Here is a 14,920-nt window from a genome sequence, read left to right as displayed (position 1 = left end):
ATGATGCCAGGCATGAGCGCATGGCACCAGAGAGTGCTAGAGCTAGCTCAATGGATACCACTGACAGAAAAATCTCTGGCGACTGTGCATGCGGCACACATGCACCTAACATGGAATGGACATAAGTAACACATTTCAGAAGGGTTGGTAACCGTTTTTTCTCGTGTACTGTGCTGGGTTGACTGGGAATTTAAGCAAGGATAATATGTGATTAAATTCCCATTCCTATGAATATTTCTTTTGGGTTTATACATGCTTCTAGAGCCTGCATGATACTAACATGAGAGTTGGGAGAAAGGAAACGGATGAAGGTTGAGGTGAAAATAGGGAACAGGGAAGGGCATGATTCAAAGCCTGCTTGAAGTCAGTAGAAAGGTTTCCATTGACTTCACTGGGCTTTGGCTCAGGGTCTTAGTTCTTCAAATTCTCCTTTCCAAATGCATAAGATGAGAAGCCAAGATTGTATGGTTAAGTGGAAGCTTGCCAAAAGCAGGTGTGGTTTCTGCCTTAGTCTTGGAATGGATTTTTACCATTACTCTTCTCCTCTGTTCACACCTGTCCCTTCATCCTCCTGGAAACCAGGAATACTTTATTTCTTCCTCTGGGTAACTTTTTTTTTTTTTTTTAAATAAAGAAAACAAACTACACCTTTAGTTAGGCAAGCAACATTTATTTTGTTTGGAAATGACAAAGGAGACTAACGGAGATAGGCACTACTCCCATGGAATTTCATTGGGAATTACGCAGCTAAAATGCTGAAATCCCTCTCAAAAATCCCAGCCTATATCTTTTGTGTCATGAAGTCTAAGGCCATAAATTCCATTACATACTTAAAAGGATTTAAATAACCTCTTAATTCCAGTTATTTCTTTTTGTAAACTCTAAACGGACTAATATTTTTATTCTCCCTTCCCCCCCCTCCCCCAGTGAAAGGGATTTAAAAAAGTAAAAGACTGACCAAACTTTGTGCCCTGGTTTTTGAACTTGTGGAGCTTAATTAACAATAGGTTTATATTAAACAGTTGTTTTCACACTGCTAAAGGTCTCTTTCAGACTTGCTTTTCCAGGAAAAAACGGACTATTTAGTTTCTCCCTATGTAAATAATCTCTCAAGTAATATGAGACTGAAATTGTCTCACATACTGGCTTTCCTGAAATACAACTCTTGACTTAAACATACCATGTGGACTAATGCAGTATTGCGCCATAATAGAGCCTGATCACTGAATACAGAAAAGGGATGTGGTTACTTCGTGCTTAGCGATTTATCAATTCACATAATATATATTATCCTAGGATGTTGTTGGAATGTCAGAGCTGCCACTTGAAACAGGTAAAGGCTAACATAACATACAGTATATCTTTTTCTGTGTAAGACATGTTTACCAGCCACTGCTGGAAGACAGGGTACTGGGCTAGATGGACCATTGGTCTGAGCCAGTATGGCCATTCTTATGTTCCTGTTCTAAGAATAATTGTTTAAATATATTTCAGATTTTATGTATTCACCTTTTTCACAGCATCTCTGTTTAAACCTTGCACAAGTCTGTTATAATTAATCTATATAATTATATCATTGAGAGATATTTTGATCATTCTTTGATAAGGTTTGTAAATGGCACTATTTTATAAATGTGTGTATCTGTTTTAATAAAATGAAAGTGTGATGTATTTTTAATTTCATGGAAAGATTATTCTGTTGGAATGACAATGAACATAGTTATCAATGCTTAAGGCCTGGTCTACACTACGAGTTTAGGTCGACTTTAGCAGCGTTAAATCGAATTAAGCCTGGACACGTCCACACGACGAAGCCCTTTCTTTCGACTTAAAGGGCCCTTTAAACCGGTTTCTTTACTCCACCTCTGACGAGGGGATTAGCGCTAAAATCGGCCTTTGCGGGTCGGATTTGGGGTAGTGTGGACGGAATTCGATGTTATTGGCCTCCGGGAGCTATCCCACAGTGCTTCATTGTGACCGCTCTGGCAGCACTCTCAACTCAGATGCACTGACCAGGTAGAAAAGCCCCGAGAACTTTTGAATTTCATTTCCTGTTTGCCCAGCGTGGAGAGCACAGGTGACCACGCAGAGCTCATCAGCACAGGTAACCATGATGGAGTCCCAGGATCGCAAAAGAGCTCCAGCATGGACAGAACAGGAGGTACGGGATCTGCTCGCCATATGGGGAGACGAATCAGTGCTAGCTGAACTCCGTAGCAGTAAACGCAATGGCAAAATATTAGAAAAAGTCTCAAAGGCCATGAAGGACAGAGGCCATAACAGGGATGCACAGCAGTGCCGCGTGAAAATTAAGGAGCTAAGGCAAGCCTACCACAGCCAGAGAGGCAAACGGAAGGTCTGGGGCAGAGCCGCAAACATGCCGCTTCTACGCGGAGCTACATGCCATTCTAGGGGGTGCAGCCACCACTACCCCAACCGTGTGCTTTGACTCCGTCAATGGAAAACACGCAACAGGAAAGCGGGTTCGGGGTACACGGAAGATGATGATGAAGACAATGAAGATAGCTCACAGCAAGGAAGCGGAGAAACCGGTTTCCCCAACAGCCAGGATATGTTTATCACCCTGGACCTGGAACCAGTAACCCCCGAACTCACCCAAGGCGTGCTCCCAGACCCTGAGGGCACACAAGGGACCTCTGGTGAGTGTACCTTTGTAAATATTACACATGGTTTAAAAGCAAGTGTGTTTAATGATTAATTTGCCCTGGCAATCACGGCCAGTACAGCTACTGGAAAAGTCTGTTAACGTGTATGGGGATGGAGCGGAAATCCTCCAGGGACATCTCCAGAAAGCTCTCCTTCATGTACTCCCAAAGCCTTTGCAAAAGGTTTCTGGGGAGGGCTGCCTTATCCCGTCCGCCATGGTAGGACACTTTACCACGCCAGGCCAGTAGCACGTAGTCTGGAATCATTGCATAACAAAGCATGGCAGCGTATGGTCCCGGTGTTTGCTGGCATGCAGACAACATCCATTCCTTATCTCTCTTTGTTATCCTCAGGAGAGTGATATCATTCACGGTCACCTGGTTGAAATGGGGTGATTTTATTAAGGGGACATTCAGAGGTGCCCGTTCCTGCTCGGCTGAACAGAAATGTTCCCCGCTGTTAGCCACGCGGTGGGGGGGGAGGGGTGAAGTGATCATCCCAGAGAATTGGGTGTGTGTGTGCGGGGGGGGTAGTTGGGTTTGTGCTGCATGTTAACCCGGAAACCCCAGCCCCTCCTTTTACATTGCAAACCCATTTTAAATGGCCAACCCAATGGGTCCTTGGTATGGGAAATGAGGGCACTGCTGTTTGAAACCATTCCCACATGTTATGAAGGTTAAAAAAGCCAAAAGACTGTGGCTTACCATGGCTGCCTGCAAGCCGAATTCTGTTGCCTGGCACTGCGTGAGTGATCTCTCACACCAAACCGGCAGGTCCTCAATATAAGAGGAAAAATGCGACCTTGTAACGAAAGCACATGTGCTGTGTAATGTGAACAGCAAAATTTAACATGAAAGAGTGTACCCATTGTTCTCTAAAATGTGTCTTTTTTAACCACCTCTCCCTTCTCCTCCACCAGCTGCAAATGTTTCTCCTTCGCAGAGGCTAGCGAAGATTAGAAGGAGAAAACGGCGGACTCAGGATGATATGTTCACGGAGCTCCAGATGTCCTCCCACACTGAAAGAGCACAGCAGAATGCGTGTAGGCAGTCAATGTCAGAGTGCAAAAAAGCACAATATGAACGAGAGGAGAGGTGGCAGGATGAATCGCAGGCTGAACAGAGCAAGTGGTGGGCTGAAGATGATAGGTGGCGTCAGCTTGCAGACAGAAGGCAAGAGTTGATGCTCCGGCTGCTGGAGCATCAAACTGATATGCTCCAGCGTATGGTTGAGCTGCAGGAAAGGCAGCAGGAGCAGAGACTGCCGCTACAGCCCCTGTGTAACCAACAGCCCTCCTCCCCAAGTCCCATTGCCTCCTCACCCAGACGCCCAAGAACATGGTGGGGGGGCCTCCGGCCACCCAGTCACTCCACCCCAGATGATTGCCCAAGCATCGGAAGGCTGGCCTTCAATAAGTGTTAAAGTTTTAAAGTTTTAAACTGCAGTGTGTCCTTTTCCTTCCCTCCTCCCCCACCCATCCCGGGCTACCTTGGCAATTATCCCCCTAGTTGTGTGATGAATTAATAAAGAATGCATGAATGAGAAGTAACAATGACTTTATTGCCTCTGCAAGCGGTGCTCGAAGGGGGGAGGGGAGGGTGGGGTGGCTGGTTTCCAGGGACGTAGAGTGAACCGGGGGGCAGGGGTGGGGGGGGGCAGAGGGTTCATCAAGGAGAAACAAACAGAAGTTTCACACCGTAGCCTGGCCAGTCACAAAACTGGTTTTCAAAGCTTCTCTGATGCACACCGCGCCCTGCTGTACTCTTCTAACCGCCCTGGTCTCTGGCTGCGCGTAATCAGCGGCCAGGCGATTTGCCTCAACCTCCCACTCCGCCATAAATGTCTCCCCCTTACTCTCACAGATATTGTGGAGCGCACAGCAAGCAGCAATAACAATGGGGATATTGGTTTCGCTCAGGTCTATCCAAGTCAGTAAGCTGCGCCAGCGCGCTTTTAAACGTCCAAATGCACATTCCACCACCATTCGGCACTTGCTCAGCCTATAGTTGAACAGGTCCTGACTCCTGTCCAGGCTGCCTGTGTACGGCTTCATGAGCCATGGCATTAAGGGGTAGGCTGGGTCCCCAAGGATAACGATAGGCATTTCAACATCCCCAACGGTTATTTTCTGGTCCGGGAAGAAAGTCCCTTCCTCCAGCTTTCGAAACAGACCAGAATGCCTGAAGACGCGAGCATCATGTACCTTTCCCGGCCATCCCACGTTGATGTTGGTGAAACATCCCTTGTGATCCACCAGGGCTTGCAGCAGCATTGAAAAGTACCCCTTGCGGTTTATGTACTCGGTGGCTTGGTGCTCCGGTGCCAAGATAGGGATATGGGTTCCGTCTATCGCCCCACCACAGTTTGGGAATCCCATTGCAGCAAAGCCATCCACTATGACCTGCACGTTTCCCAGAGTCACCACCCTTGATATCACCAGATCTTTGATTGCCCTGGCAACTTGGATCACAGCAGCCCCCACAGTAGATTTGCCCACTCCAAATTGATTCCTGACTGACCAGTAGCTGTCTGGCGTTGCAAGCTTCCACAGGGCTATCGCCACTCGATTCTCAACTGTGAGGGCTGCTCTCATCCTGGTATTCTGGTGCTTCAGGGCAGGGGAAAGCAAGTCAAAGTTCCATGAAAGTGCCTTTACGCATGCGAAAGTTTCGCAGCCACTGGGAATCGTCCCACACCTGCAACACGATGCGGTCCCATCAGTCTGTGCTTGTTTCCCGGGCCCAGAATCGGCGTTCCACGCCATGAACCTGCCCCAGTAACACCATAATTTCCACATTGCTGGGGCCCGTACTTTGTGAGAGGTCTATGTCTATGTCAATTTCCTCATCACTCTCGTCGCCACGCTGCAATCGCCTCCTCAGCTGGTCCTGGTTTTGCTTTGGCATGTCCTGGCTCTGCATATACTCCAGGACAACGCGCGTGGTGTTCATAGCGCTCATAATTGCCGCGGTGATCTGAGCGGGCTCCATGATCCCAGTGCTATGGCGTCTGGTCTGAAAAAAGGCACGAAACTGACGGAGGGAGGGAGGGGCGACTGACGACACGGCGTACAGGTACAGGGAATTAAAATCAACAAAGGTGGCTGTGCATCAGGGAGAAACACAAACAACTGACACACAGAATGGCCCCCCCCAAAGATTGAACTCAAAACCCTGGGTTTACCAGGCCGTTGATTTCATGGAGGGAGGGGGAAGCAAATGAATACAGAACAAATCTGGTCCATCTATTTTTTACATCTTAAGCTGGCAGCAGACGGTGCAGCATGACTGATAGCCCTCGGCATCTTCTGGGTGCTTGGCAGAAGATACTGTACTACGACTGCTAGCCATCATCGTCAAGACGGTTCAATAGGACTGCCGGCAGGACTGAGTCTCCAGGAGACAAAGCATGTCTGCCCAGGTGCCTCTGATCGAACTGGAATACGACGATGACGGATACCAGTCGTAATACACCATCTACTGCCAAAAGGCAAGGGGCTGCTGCTGTGTAGCAATGCAGCCCCACGTCTGCCAGCACCCAGATAGCCGATGAAGGCTACCAGTCATACTGCACCATCTACTGCCAAAAGGCAATTAGCTGCTGCTGTGTAGCAATGCAGTACCACGTCTGCTGGCACCCAGATGACATATGGTGACGCTGAGCTGAGCGGGCTCCATGCTTGCCGTGGTATGTTGTCTGCACAGGTAACCCAGGTAAAAAGGCGCGAATCAATTGTCTGCCGTTGCTCTGATGGAGGGGGAGGGGTCTGACGACATGTACCCAGAACCCCCCGCGACACTGTTTTGCATCATCAGGCATTGGGATCTCAACCCAGAATTCCAATGGGCGGCGGAGACTGCGGGAACTGTGGGATAGCTACCCACAGTGCAACGCTCCGGAAGTCGACGCTAGCCTCGGTACTGTGGACGCGGTCCGCCGACTTCATGCACTTAGAGCATTTTATGTGGGGACACACACAATCGACTGTATAAAACCGATATCCATAAAACCGGCTTCTATAAATTCGACCTAATTTCGTAGTGTAGACATACCCTCAGTTCACCCAAACTCCACAGCAGCAGTGGTAGAACACCATCAAAGGCAGAAATGGGTTATTTGCACACATACGGAGAAGCAAGAATAGAGTGACCTACTTCATCAGTGCAACTTTAAAAACTACAGTCTGTGTAGCAAATAGCTTGTTTAGGATGACTTCTATATGTATAAAACTATGCATCATTTTATGCTGTGAATATATATCTTGTGTTAAAAAGAGGAAATAAATCAGTACAATGATACTACTTACTGCTGGACAAAGCTGGTTAGATTTAATGTACTGTAAAGTACATAGAGCAGTATAGGAACCATTGGTAACTGTTTACATGCTATTAATAATTAGCAGCCTTTATGCTAGTCTGTTAGCAGAGAGCCAGGCATTTGGCACGATAGAAACTCAACTCCATACAGTTGACTTCAAATTACATTAGACTTGGACAATAGGAGTGAATGGTGCTCATTTGAGTTTCTGCCACTGTAAACAATGGGATGTTGGAATGTTTCATTTGTTTATTGATTTATTTATTTGGACAGGTGCAGGTTGGATATATGAAATGGATTATTATTTAGATATAGCCACAAGATACACTTACAGCACTATCTGATCAATGCATGATGATGAACAGCACCTTGAAGGACTCAATGCAAATTAGTTTAACCCTTTTATGGGTGTGACACTGTACATTAAAAAGTCAGTAATAATAAGTAAACCTTTCAATGTATTTGCCATCTAGATAATGAACTGTATGTGGGCAAATGCTAGTCATTTTCACAGAAAACATAGACTTCCTATCCTGATAACTCCTTTATTTCTGAGTCTCTTATTTTCTGTTTAAAGTTATGTACAGTTCATAGGCCAGATCCCATTACTGTAAATGGGGGCATATATGAGCAGAAGGGATTCAGATTTGGTGCATCTGTGTTGGGAGCACAGGAGAACATGGTACTAGCTCCACAGTATAATTTTCCTCAACTCTGTGTAAACCCTTCTATAAGTGTTTCATGGCAGTCAGGTTCTGTAATTTGCAAAAGAACAGGAGGGCAGTTGAGGCCAGGAGGATTGCTGCACCTCATGGCATAATCTCAGCAATCCCACAGGGATTAATTGCCTAAATTTAAATGAATGCCTCATAAACATTAATTCAGGCTCTCTTCTCCCTCTCCATAATCTGAATATCTACCTTCCTCAAAGGGATTCCTCGGGTGAGCAACAATAGTGGGGGGCATAAATGAAGGCATGACGACTCCATTTAAGGTATACTGCTATTTGAGGCAGAGGAAGGCTGGTGCTGGGGAGCAAATATAAAAGCCCAGGGGCTTCATGCAGATGACTCTGGCCTCTGGATGACTTCCTAAGATCTGCACTCCCACCTGTTGTATGCGCCAAAGGGCATACTACAACATTCTCTGCAATTGTAGAAAGGAAATTCTTCTTCGAGTGATTGCTCATATCAATTCCAAGTAGGTGTGCGCGCACCGCATGCACAGTCGCCGGAAGGATTTTCTCCTAGCGGTACCCTTTGGGTTGGCTGTGGAGCCCCCTGGAGCCATGCCTTCAAGGCAGTGTATATAGGTCCCTGCTGACCCGCTGCCTCTTCAGTTCCTTCTTAACGCCACTGACGGTCATTGGAGCAGCTCTTCTCTTGCTAACAGCAAGTTATCCCCTTCTAGACTTTTTCTCGTTGTTTCTTATAAATAGTTTAAAATTTTAGTGTGTTAGTTCAAATAGTCTTAGTTAGATTTAGATAAGTTTCAGTTGAGGGTCGTCCCCCCACCCGCAAGGGCAGGAGATGGGTACGCATGCTGACACTGCTGCGGAACCTGGCACCAGGGCCAGTACCGAGAAGGGTGCGGGCCTGGAAATCAGCAGCACTCCCGGCATGTCATTTCAGTGCAAGGGGATCCCTGCGAACCAGAGGGTAAGGAAGACCCAGTGCCCCCGTGGGCATCTTCCTCATCCTCCCCAGATGAAGTGGTGGCAGGCACTTCCACCACACTGCCTACCATGGACAACAGGGTGTACCAAGAGTTGCCCAGGAGGGTGGCTCAAAATTTGAGCATGCAGGCAAAGGAGGTGTCGGAGGAGACCAACCCTATGGTTAACATTCTGGTCCCTGAAGGTCCTTCAAGGGTGGCTTTGCCCCTCATTAAGACTATACATTAAACCACTAAGGTGTTGTGGTAAAAACCCGCCTCTCTTCCCCCCACGGCGAAAGGGGTGGAGAGGAAATATTTTGTGCCCTCCAAAGGGTATGTTTACTCATCCTCAGCCAGTACTATGGTGGTAGAGGCTGCCAACCAGAAGGAAAGGCAGGGACAACTGGGGCTGACTCCTGAATCCAAGAAGGTGAAGAAGCTGGATCTCTTCGGTAGGAAGGTGTATTGTACCGGGGGGCTCCAGCTTCACATTGCCAACCAGCAGGCAGTTCTTAGCTGCTATAGCTATAATTCCTGGAACATGCTGTCCAAGTTTCAGGAACTGCTTCCAGCAGATTCCCATTTGGAGTTTGCGGCTGTCCTGGAGGAGGGCAAGGTTGTCGTGAGGACCTCCTTGCAGGCCTCCCTTGACTTGGTGGACTCAGAAAGCCATATGATGGCAACTGCGATAGCAATGAGACGGAGCTCATGGCTTCAAGTGTTGAGACTCCTGCACAAAGTCCAACAGACTATTCAGGACTTGCCTTTTGACTGTTTAGGACTCTTCTCGGAGCAAACAGACACTAGGCTCCACAGCCTGAAAGACTTGTGGGCAACCCTGAAGTCCCTGGGGCTTCATATGCCAGCCCATCAAAGAAAGCCATTTAAGCTGCAACCCGCCCCTCGCTTGTACTCGGATCCTCCTAGGCAGGACTATAGCAGAAAGCAGGGCAGGAGTAATAGACAGAGGCCCTCTCTGTCCTCCTCTAACCCAGGGCCAAGGTGCAGCAAAGCAGCCCTCGGCCTCCAAACCCGACTTTTGAAGGGGGTCACGCACCAGTTCAGATCCCGAATCCTTCCCCTACCTTTGTGAATCCTGTATTCCATTTCTACCACGCCTGGGCTCAAATCACCTCAGACCAATGGGTCTTGAGCATGGCAGAGTTGGGATATTCTCTTCAATTCTGTTCCCTCCCACCTTCCCCGTCCCTCTTCAGGGGCCCTTCTCAGGAGCAACTTCTAGTGCAGGAGGTGCAAACGCTCCTACAACTCAGGGCAGTAGAAGAGGTCCCTCTTGAATTCAGGGGCAGGGAGTTCTACTCCCGGTCTTTCCTAATCCCAAAGGCCAAGGGTGGGCTCAGGCCTATTTTAGACCTGCAAAACCTAAACAGATTCATGAAGAAGTTGAAGTTCCACATGGGCTCCCTGGCTTTCATTATTCCCCCCCTGGATCCAGGGGACTGGTATACCCCCTCAACTTGAAGGATGAGGACTTTCACGTGTCCATGATCCCATCCCACAGACAGTTCCTCTGTTTCGTGGTCAAAAACACCCACTATCAGTTCACGGTCCTCTCCTTTGGCTTCTCGGTGGCCCCTCGGATGTTCACCAAGTGTGTGGCAGTCATGGCAGCCTTCCTGAGGAAGTGACAAGTGCAAGTATTCCCATACCTAGACCACTGGCTAATCAAGGGCCACTCCCGGGCCCAAGTAGAGGCCCACGTGAGCCTGGTGTGGACAACATTCCACAGGCTCGGCCTCATTCTGAACGTGGCAAATTCAACCATAACCCCCACTCAGAGGATAGAGTTAATCAGAGCTCTCCTCGACTCAGGTCAGGCTAGGGCATTCCTCCCGGAATCTCGCTTCCTCGCCACGGGCACCATCATAGAGGATCTCAGAAGATTCTTCACTAATATGCCACGAAATTGCCTGAAACTGCTCGGCCATATGGCTGCTTGCACGTATGTGGTACAGCATGCCAGGCTACAGCTCCATCCCCTTCAGGCTTGGCTAGCCCTGGTATACAGGCCGAACTGAGACCACCTAGACAAATTGGTCTCACTCACTCCTCCAGTCCTCAAGTCCCTCCCGTGGTGGCGCGATCCGCAAGCAGTATGTGCGGAAGTAACCTTCTCCAGGCCTCAACCATCGCTGTCCCTAGTCACTGATGCATCGGCGATGGGATGGGGGGGGCGCAGCCAGTCAATCTCCTGTGGCCAGAGAAAAGGAACACTTTCTTACCCCACTGGCCCCAGCCAGGAGCTGACCTGCTCCTTTTAGCCGAGCCTGCTGGGCTCTGATTGGCTGCTTCCCCAAGGCCTCTATAGGAAGGCCTGGAGGCCCCACCTCCTTTGTTCCTTCCTGGGGCGGGGTGTAGTAGGACCACAGGTTCTCCAGCAGGGGCCATGAAGGGCAAGGTACACCCCATCACAGTATCTTTTAGATATATAAGTCCTCAACAGGTCTACCTCTTGCCTGTCCAATTAAAGAGAGAGGCAGTTACCAAAAGAGGTGGTTCCTTCAGGTGGCTCTCAATTTATCATATAAACCCAAAATGTGATTTAAGGAAATAAATCTGTAGGCCACATTTCAGCTGATGCAAACTGGAATAGTTCCATTAGACTTCAGTGGAGCTTTGCTGATTTACACCATCTGAGAACTTATACTTAAGGTGATGGGAAAGGATTTATTCTTTTGTTGAGTTCAGCTGAGGTGTCTTAATAGATATACCATAGACTTTACAATGTGAAGTTATATGTGTAAAACAAGTGTCAACATACCTATTAAATCTGTGGGGGAAATGATTACAGTTTAGGGGGTAAAATTCAGCTGTGATGTTGGAAGCACAGGTCTATTGAATTTGGCCCAAGATTATCTTGGAAGTAAACAAGTGAATTGTAGCACAGTAGCTAGTTGATTATCAGTTTTCATAGGGTAACAATACAGAGATTTTATTCTATTGCAAATATTTTTAGCTGTTATGTGCATGCTTTTGCCATCTATAAATCAGGATAAGAATATTCAGTAGCATATCCTTGTAAGTGAACATCGTTATACTAGAAACTAGAGCCCAGATTGTCAAACATTGGGTGCCTAAAGCCAGTCTCCTTAAGCCATATGTGGGTACTTACGTCAGAATAGACTGAAGTCACTGGGAGATATGGGTTCTTAGTACTTCTGAAAATCAGGCATCTTTGATTTAGGTGCCTAAATATAGAGTTAGGGTGCCTATTTTAGGCATATGTTTGCAACATATTTGCCTTTGCTCTTACAAAGTGGTAGGTAAGCATTTAGTCCCTTCCTTAGCTCTTTCCAGTTTCTAGTTGAAAATTAAATAGTTGTTCCTGCAACTCTACTGTTGTGGTAAAAAATCAATAAATATATTCCAGATTCAGCCAGTTTTGTCAAGGAAGGAAGTTGCTGTTTTTAAAATGATGTTTGATTTCAGGTAGCCAATTCTCATTGGGGACTAATTGTATTGATGAGTTTTGGTTTTTTTCCTTTTTTTTTTTTCCAGAATGGCACTAAGAAGTTTTGGGACTTTATGAGGACACATGACAGGTAAACCTGAACAAATGAGCTCATGTCTATTTTCTTTTATCTACATGTCATATTTCATTCAATATTATCTTCAACAATCCCAGTGTGCCAGATCCCTTTTCCTCCTCATTTAGATCCCTCCTAAAGGCCCACTTCTCCTGTGATGCTTGCAAATACTAGCCACCTTCAATCAAATGCCCTCTCAGACCCACAGTTTAAGACAGAGAATAAAAAGAATGATCTACACAATGGGGTAATGCACGCTATGGGGGTGTGAATTCTGAAGCACACTTTTGGTCCATGTAGACCAGGGGTTCTCAAACTGGGGGTCGGGACCCCTCAAGGGATCGCGAGGTTATTACTTGGGAGGGTCATGAGCTATCAGCTTCCACCCCAAGCTCCGCTTTGCCTCCAGCATTTATAATGGTGTTAAATATATTTTAAAAGTGTTTTTAATTTATAAGGGGGATCCCACTCAGGGGCTTGCTATGTGAAAGGGGTCACCAGTACAAATATTTGAGAACCACCGATGTAGACCCTGCTGGTGCACACTAAAGATCCCTAGTGTGCTTTAATGTCGTGCTGTTCGAAAAATATGCCATGTGCAATTATTTGGTTTACGTGTGATGTAAGAAATTCTATTTTAAGTCTGATCAAGTCCTATTATTACAGTAGCCTAATTAATCTAGCAATGATGTATCAGGCAAGGCCTACTTCAAGTGACCTTGAAAAGAAAAGATTACAATCTCATAAAAATTCCCTAATCCTGCCACCCAATTTACATAACGCGGATAACAAATAGAGAATACATGCAGCAGACCCAATTCATGAGCTGTCCATTGCTTAAACATTCATTGAGTAATTTCCAACAAGTTTGTAAAATTCAGGTCTGATATTTGAAAAATTCATGAATAAAAAATAAGGGTAAAATTAGACTAACGAATTCCCAGCTCTATTAAAAGTAATAAATGTTTTACTGAACTGACCTTACTGGAAGTCAAATGGGAAGCTGCTTTGATGATGTGAGATCATCAGGTAAAACAATTGCTTTCAGGAAATTGTCCAGTGTTAGACTCAGTTGGACCCTTCTAGTAAATGGCATCATATGTAGCTACTTGAGAGATGAATGAAGTGGTAGGAGCAACCAAGCAGGCCTTTGCATATATTAATTTTTATCAAAATGGAGGATACAAAGGTACGAGTTACAGAAAGAATATTGAAAATTAGACATATCTGGATCCATCAAAAATAAAGTCTTTGCAGTACTTGAGGATAAGGATAAAAGGGATTGATATTTGAATATTACAGTTCACACAGACTGTTGGAATCTATCTAGAGGACAAACAGATTTCTCTCTACTTATGGGTGTGTATGTAGATTTATGATCATAGATACAAAAAATTGGACTGATAATTGATTGTTGGACATGTAATACTTGCCCTCTGGTTCCAGACAAACTAGTCCAGCTTCAGGTCATAGTGTTAATAATTTTTTTTCCTCAAAGGCAATTGCTTCTTATATGATTATTTTTAATGTAAATCTTAGATTGTGCATACTAACAAAATGATAAACAGCTGGATGGGGATAAATACTATAGGACCAGTTTTCCACAAACTTCTTGAGAATATTATTTTTAAAGGACCTTTTGTGGACATTTTTTAAATAGTTGGGAACATGACTGTATAAAAGGGCTACAGCCACATGTCACGCCAGTCATCTCTGGTCACGTAACATTTGTTAGCTTAACATGTACAACAGCTGCCATCCTAACTTCTTAGTGATTACTGGGTTAAACTGTAGAATGTAGAATGCATAATGTTAGTTTCACAAACAATTTAAATTCAACTTATGTCATTTCACAGGAACAACAAAAGCTTCCTTTATTTGCAAGATTTCAGTTTTCTTACATAAGCCCTATCCATGAATATGAGACCAATTATGATCAAATAGATCATAGTCATAAACGGGTACAAAATGCTGTAAATTGACTGAAAACTCTTATTTTACCTTATTTTAGTAGAACAGTTTGTGGATGTTTGTGCTGGTTGTATGGCTAAGCTTTTCTTTATAGTTGGAGATTTGTTGCTAATGTGTAATTGTTTGGTTGTCTCTGTTTTTGTGGCACGAAATAAATGTGCTCTATGTGTTGTAAATTATGTGTAAGAGAGGGGGGAAATGTTCTTTTTTATCATTTCACTAATATTGTGAAAAGTGCTTTTTAAATTAGTCTATAATATTCTAAAATTGAATAAAAATACAACAAAACCAGATTGTAACTAAACCGATAATTGTTTTTGTAGCAGTGGTTCCCTTTGCTAGTCTGTACATTTAGATTTGAATCCTAATATCTCAAACCATACAAAGCTGTTTTGCAGATGCCCAGAGAAGGAATAAAACTGTAAAAAGGGGGAGGGGAGAGAATAGTTATAAACTATAGGAAGTCATTTTTAAATAAGCTCAAAATGTTATAGCAGTGTCTGTGTTATGTTGCTAAAATAGCATTGCCTATAGATCTTTGTAGTTAGAGGCAGGGCCGGTGCAAGGATGTTTCACGCCCTAGGTGAAACTTCCACCTTGCGCCCTCTCCCCTCCCCGAGCCCTGCGGCAGCTCCCCCGCCCTGAGGCGCCTCCCCCTGCGGCAGCTCCCCACCCCACCCCGGCCCGTGGAGCCCTGCAGCAGCTCCCCACCCCAGCTCATCTCTGCTCCACCTTCTCCCCAAGCCCTGCGGCAGCTCCCC

The 14,920-nt window shown here is 45.7% G+C and overlaps 1 protein-coding gene across 2 annotated transcripts in view; it reads left to right on the top strand.

Moving 5' to 3' along the window:
• NUDT14 (nudix hydrolase 14) overlaps positions 1-14,920 on the top strand; it is an 86,845-nt gene that overhangs the window by 34,665 nt on the left and 37,260 nt on the right. For both annotated transcript variants that reach the window (XM_024200657.2, XM_024200658.2), the window contains exon 2: positions 12,160-12,203. In XM_024200657.2, the coding sequence (XP_024056425.1) occupies positions 12,160-12,203 (44 nt within the window). The remainder of the gene's footprint in view (positions 1-12,159; positions 12,204-14,920) is intronic.

The sequence above is a fragment of the Terrapene carolina genome, unplaced genomic scaffold (assembly GCF_002925995.2).
Source record: "Terrapene carolina triunguis isolate 2854851 unplaced genomic scaffold, T_m_triunguis-2.0 Scaffold189, whole genome shotgun sequence".
In the NCBI taxonomy this organism is placed as follows: Eukaryota; Metazoa; Chordata; order Testudines; family Emydidae; genus Terrapene; species Terrapene triunguis.
Note: the sequence above shows the minus strand (reverse complement) of the source record. Positions and strands in the feature narration are given on the sequence as shown.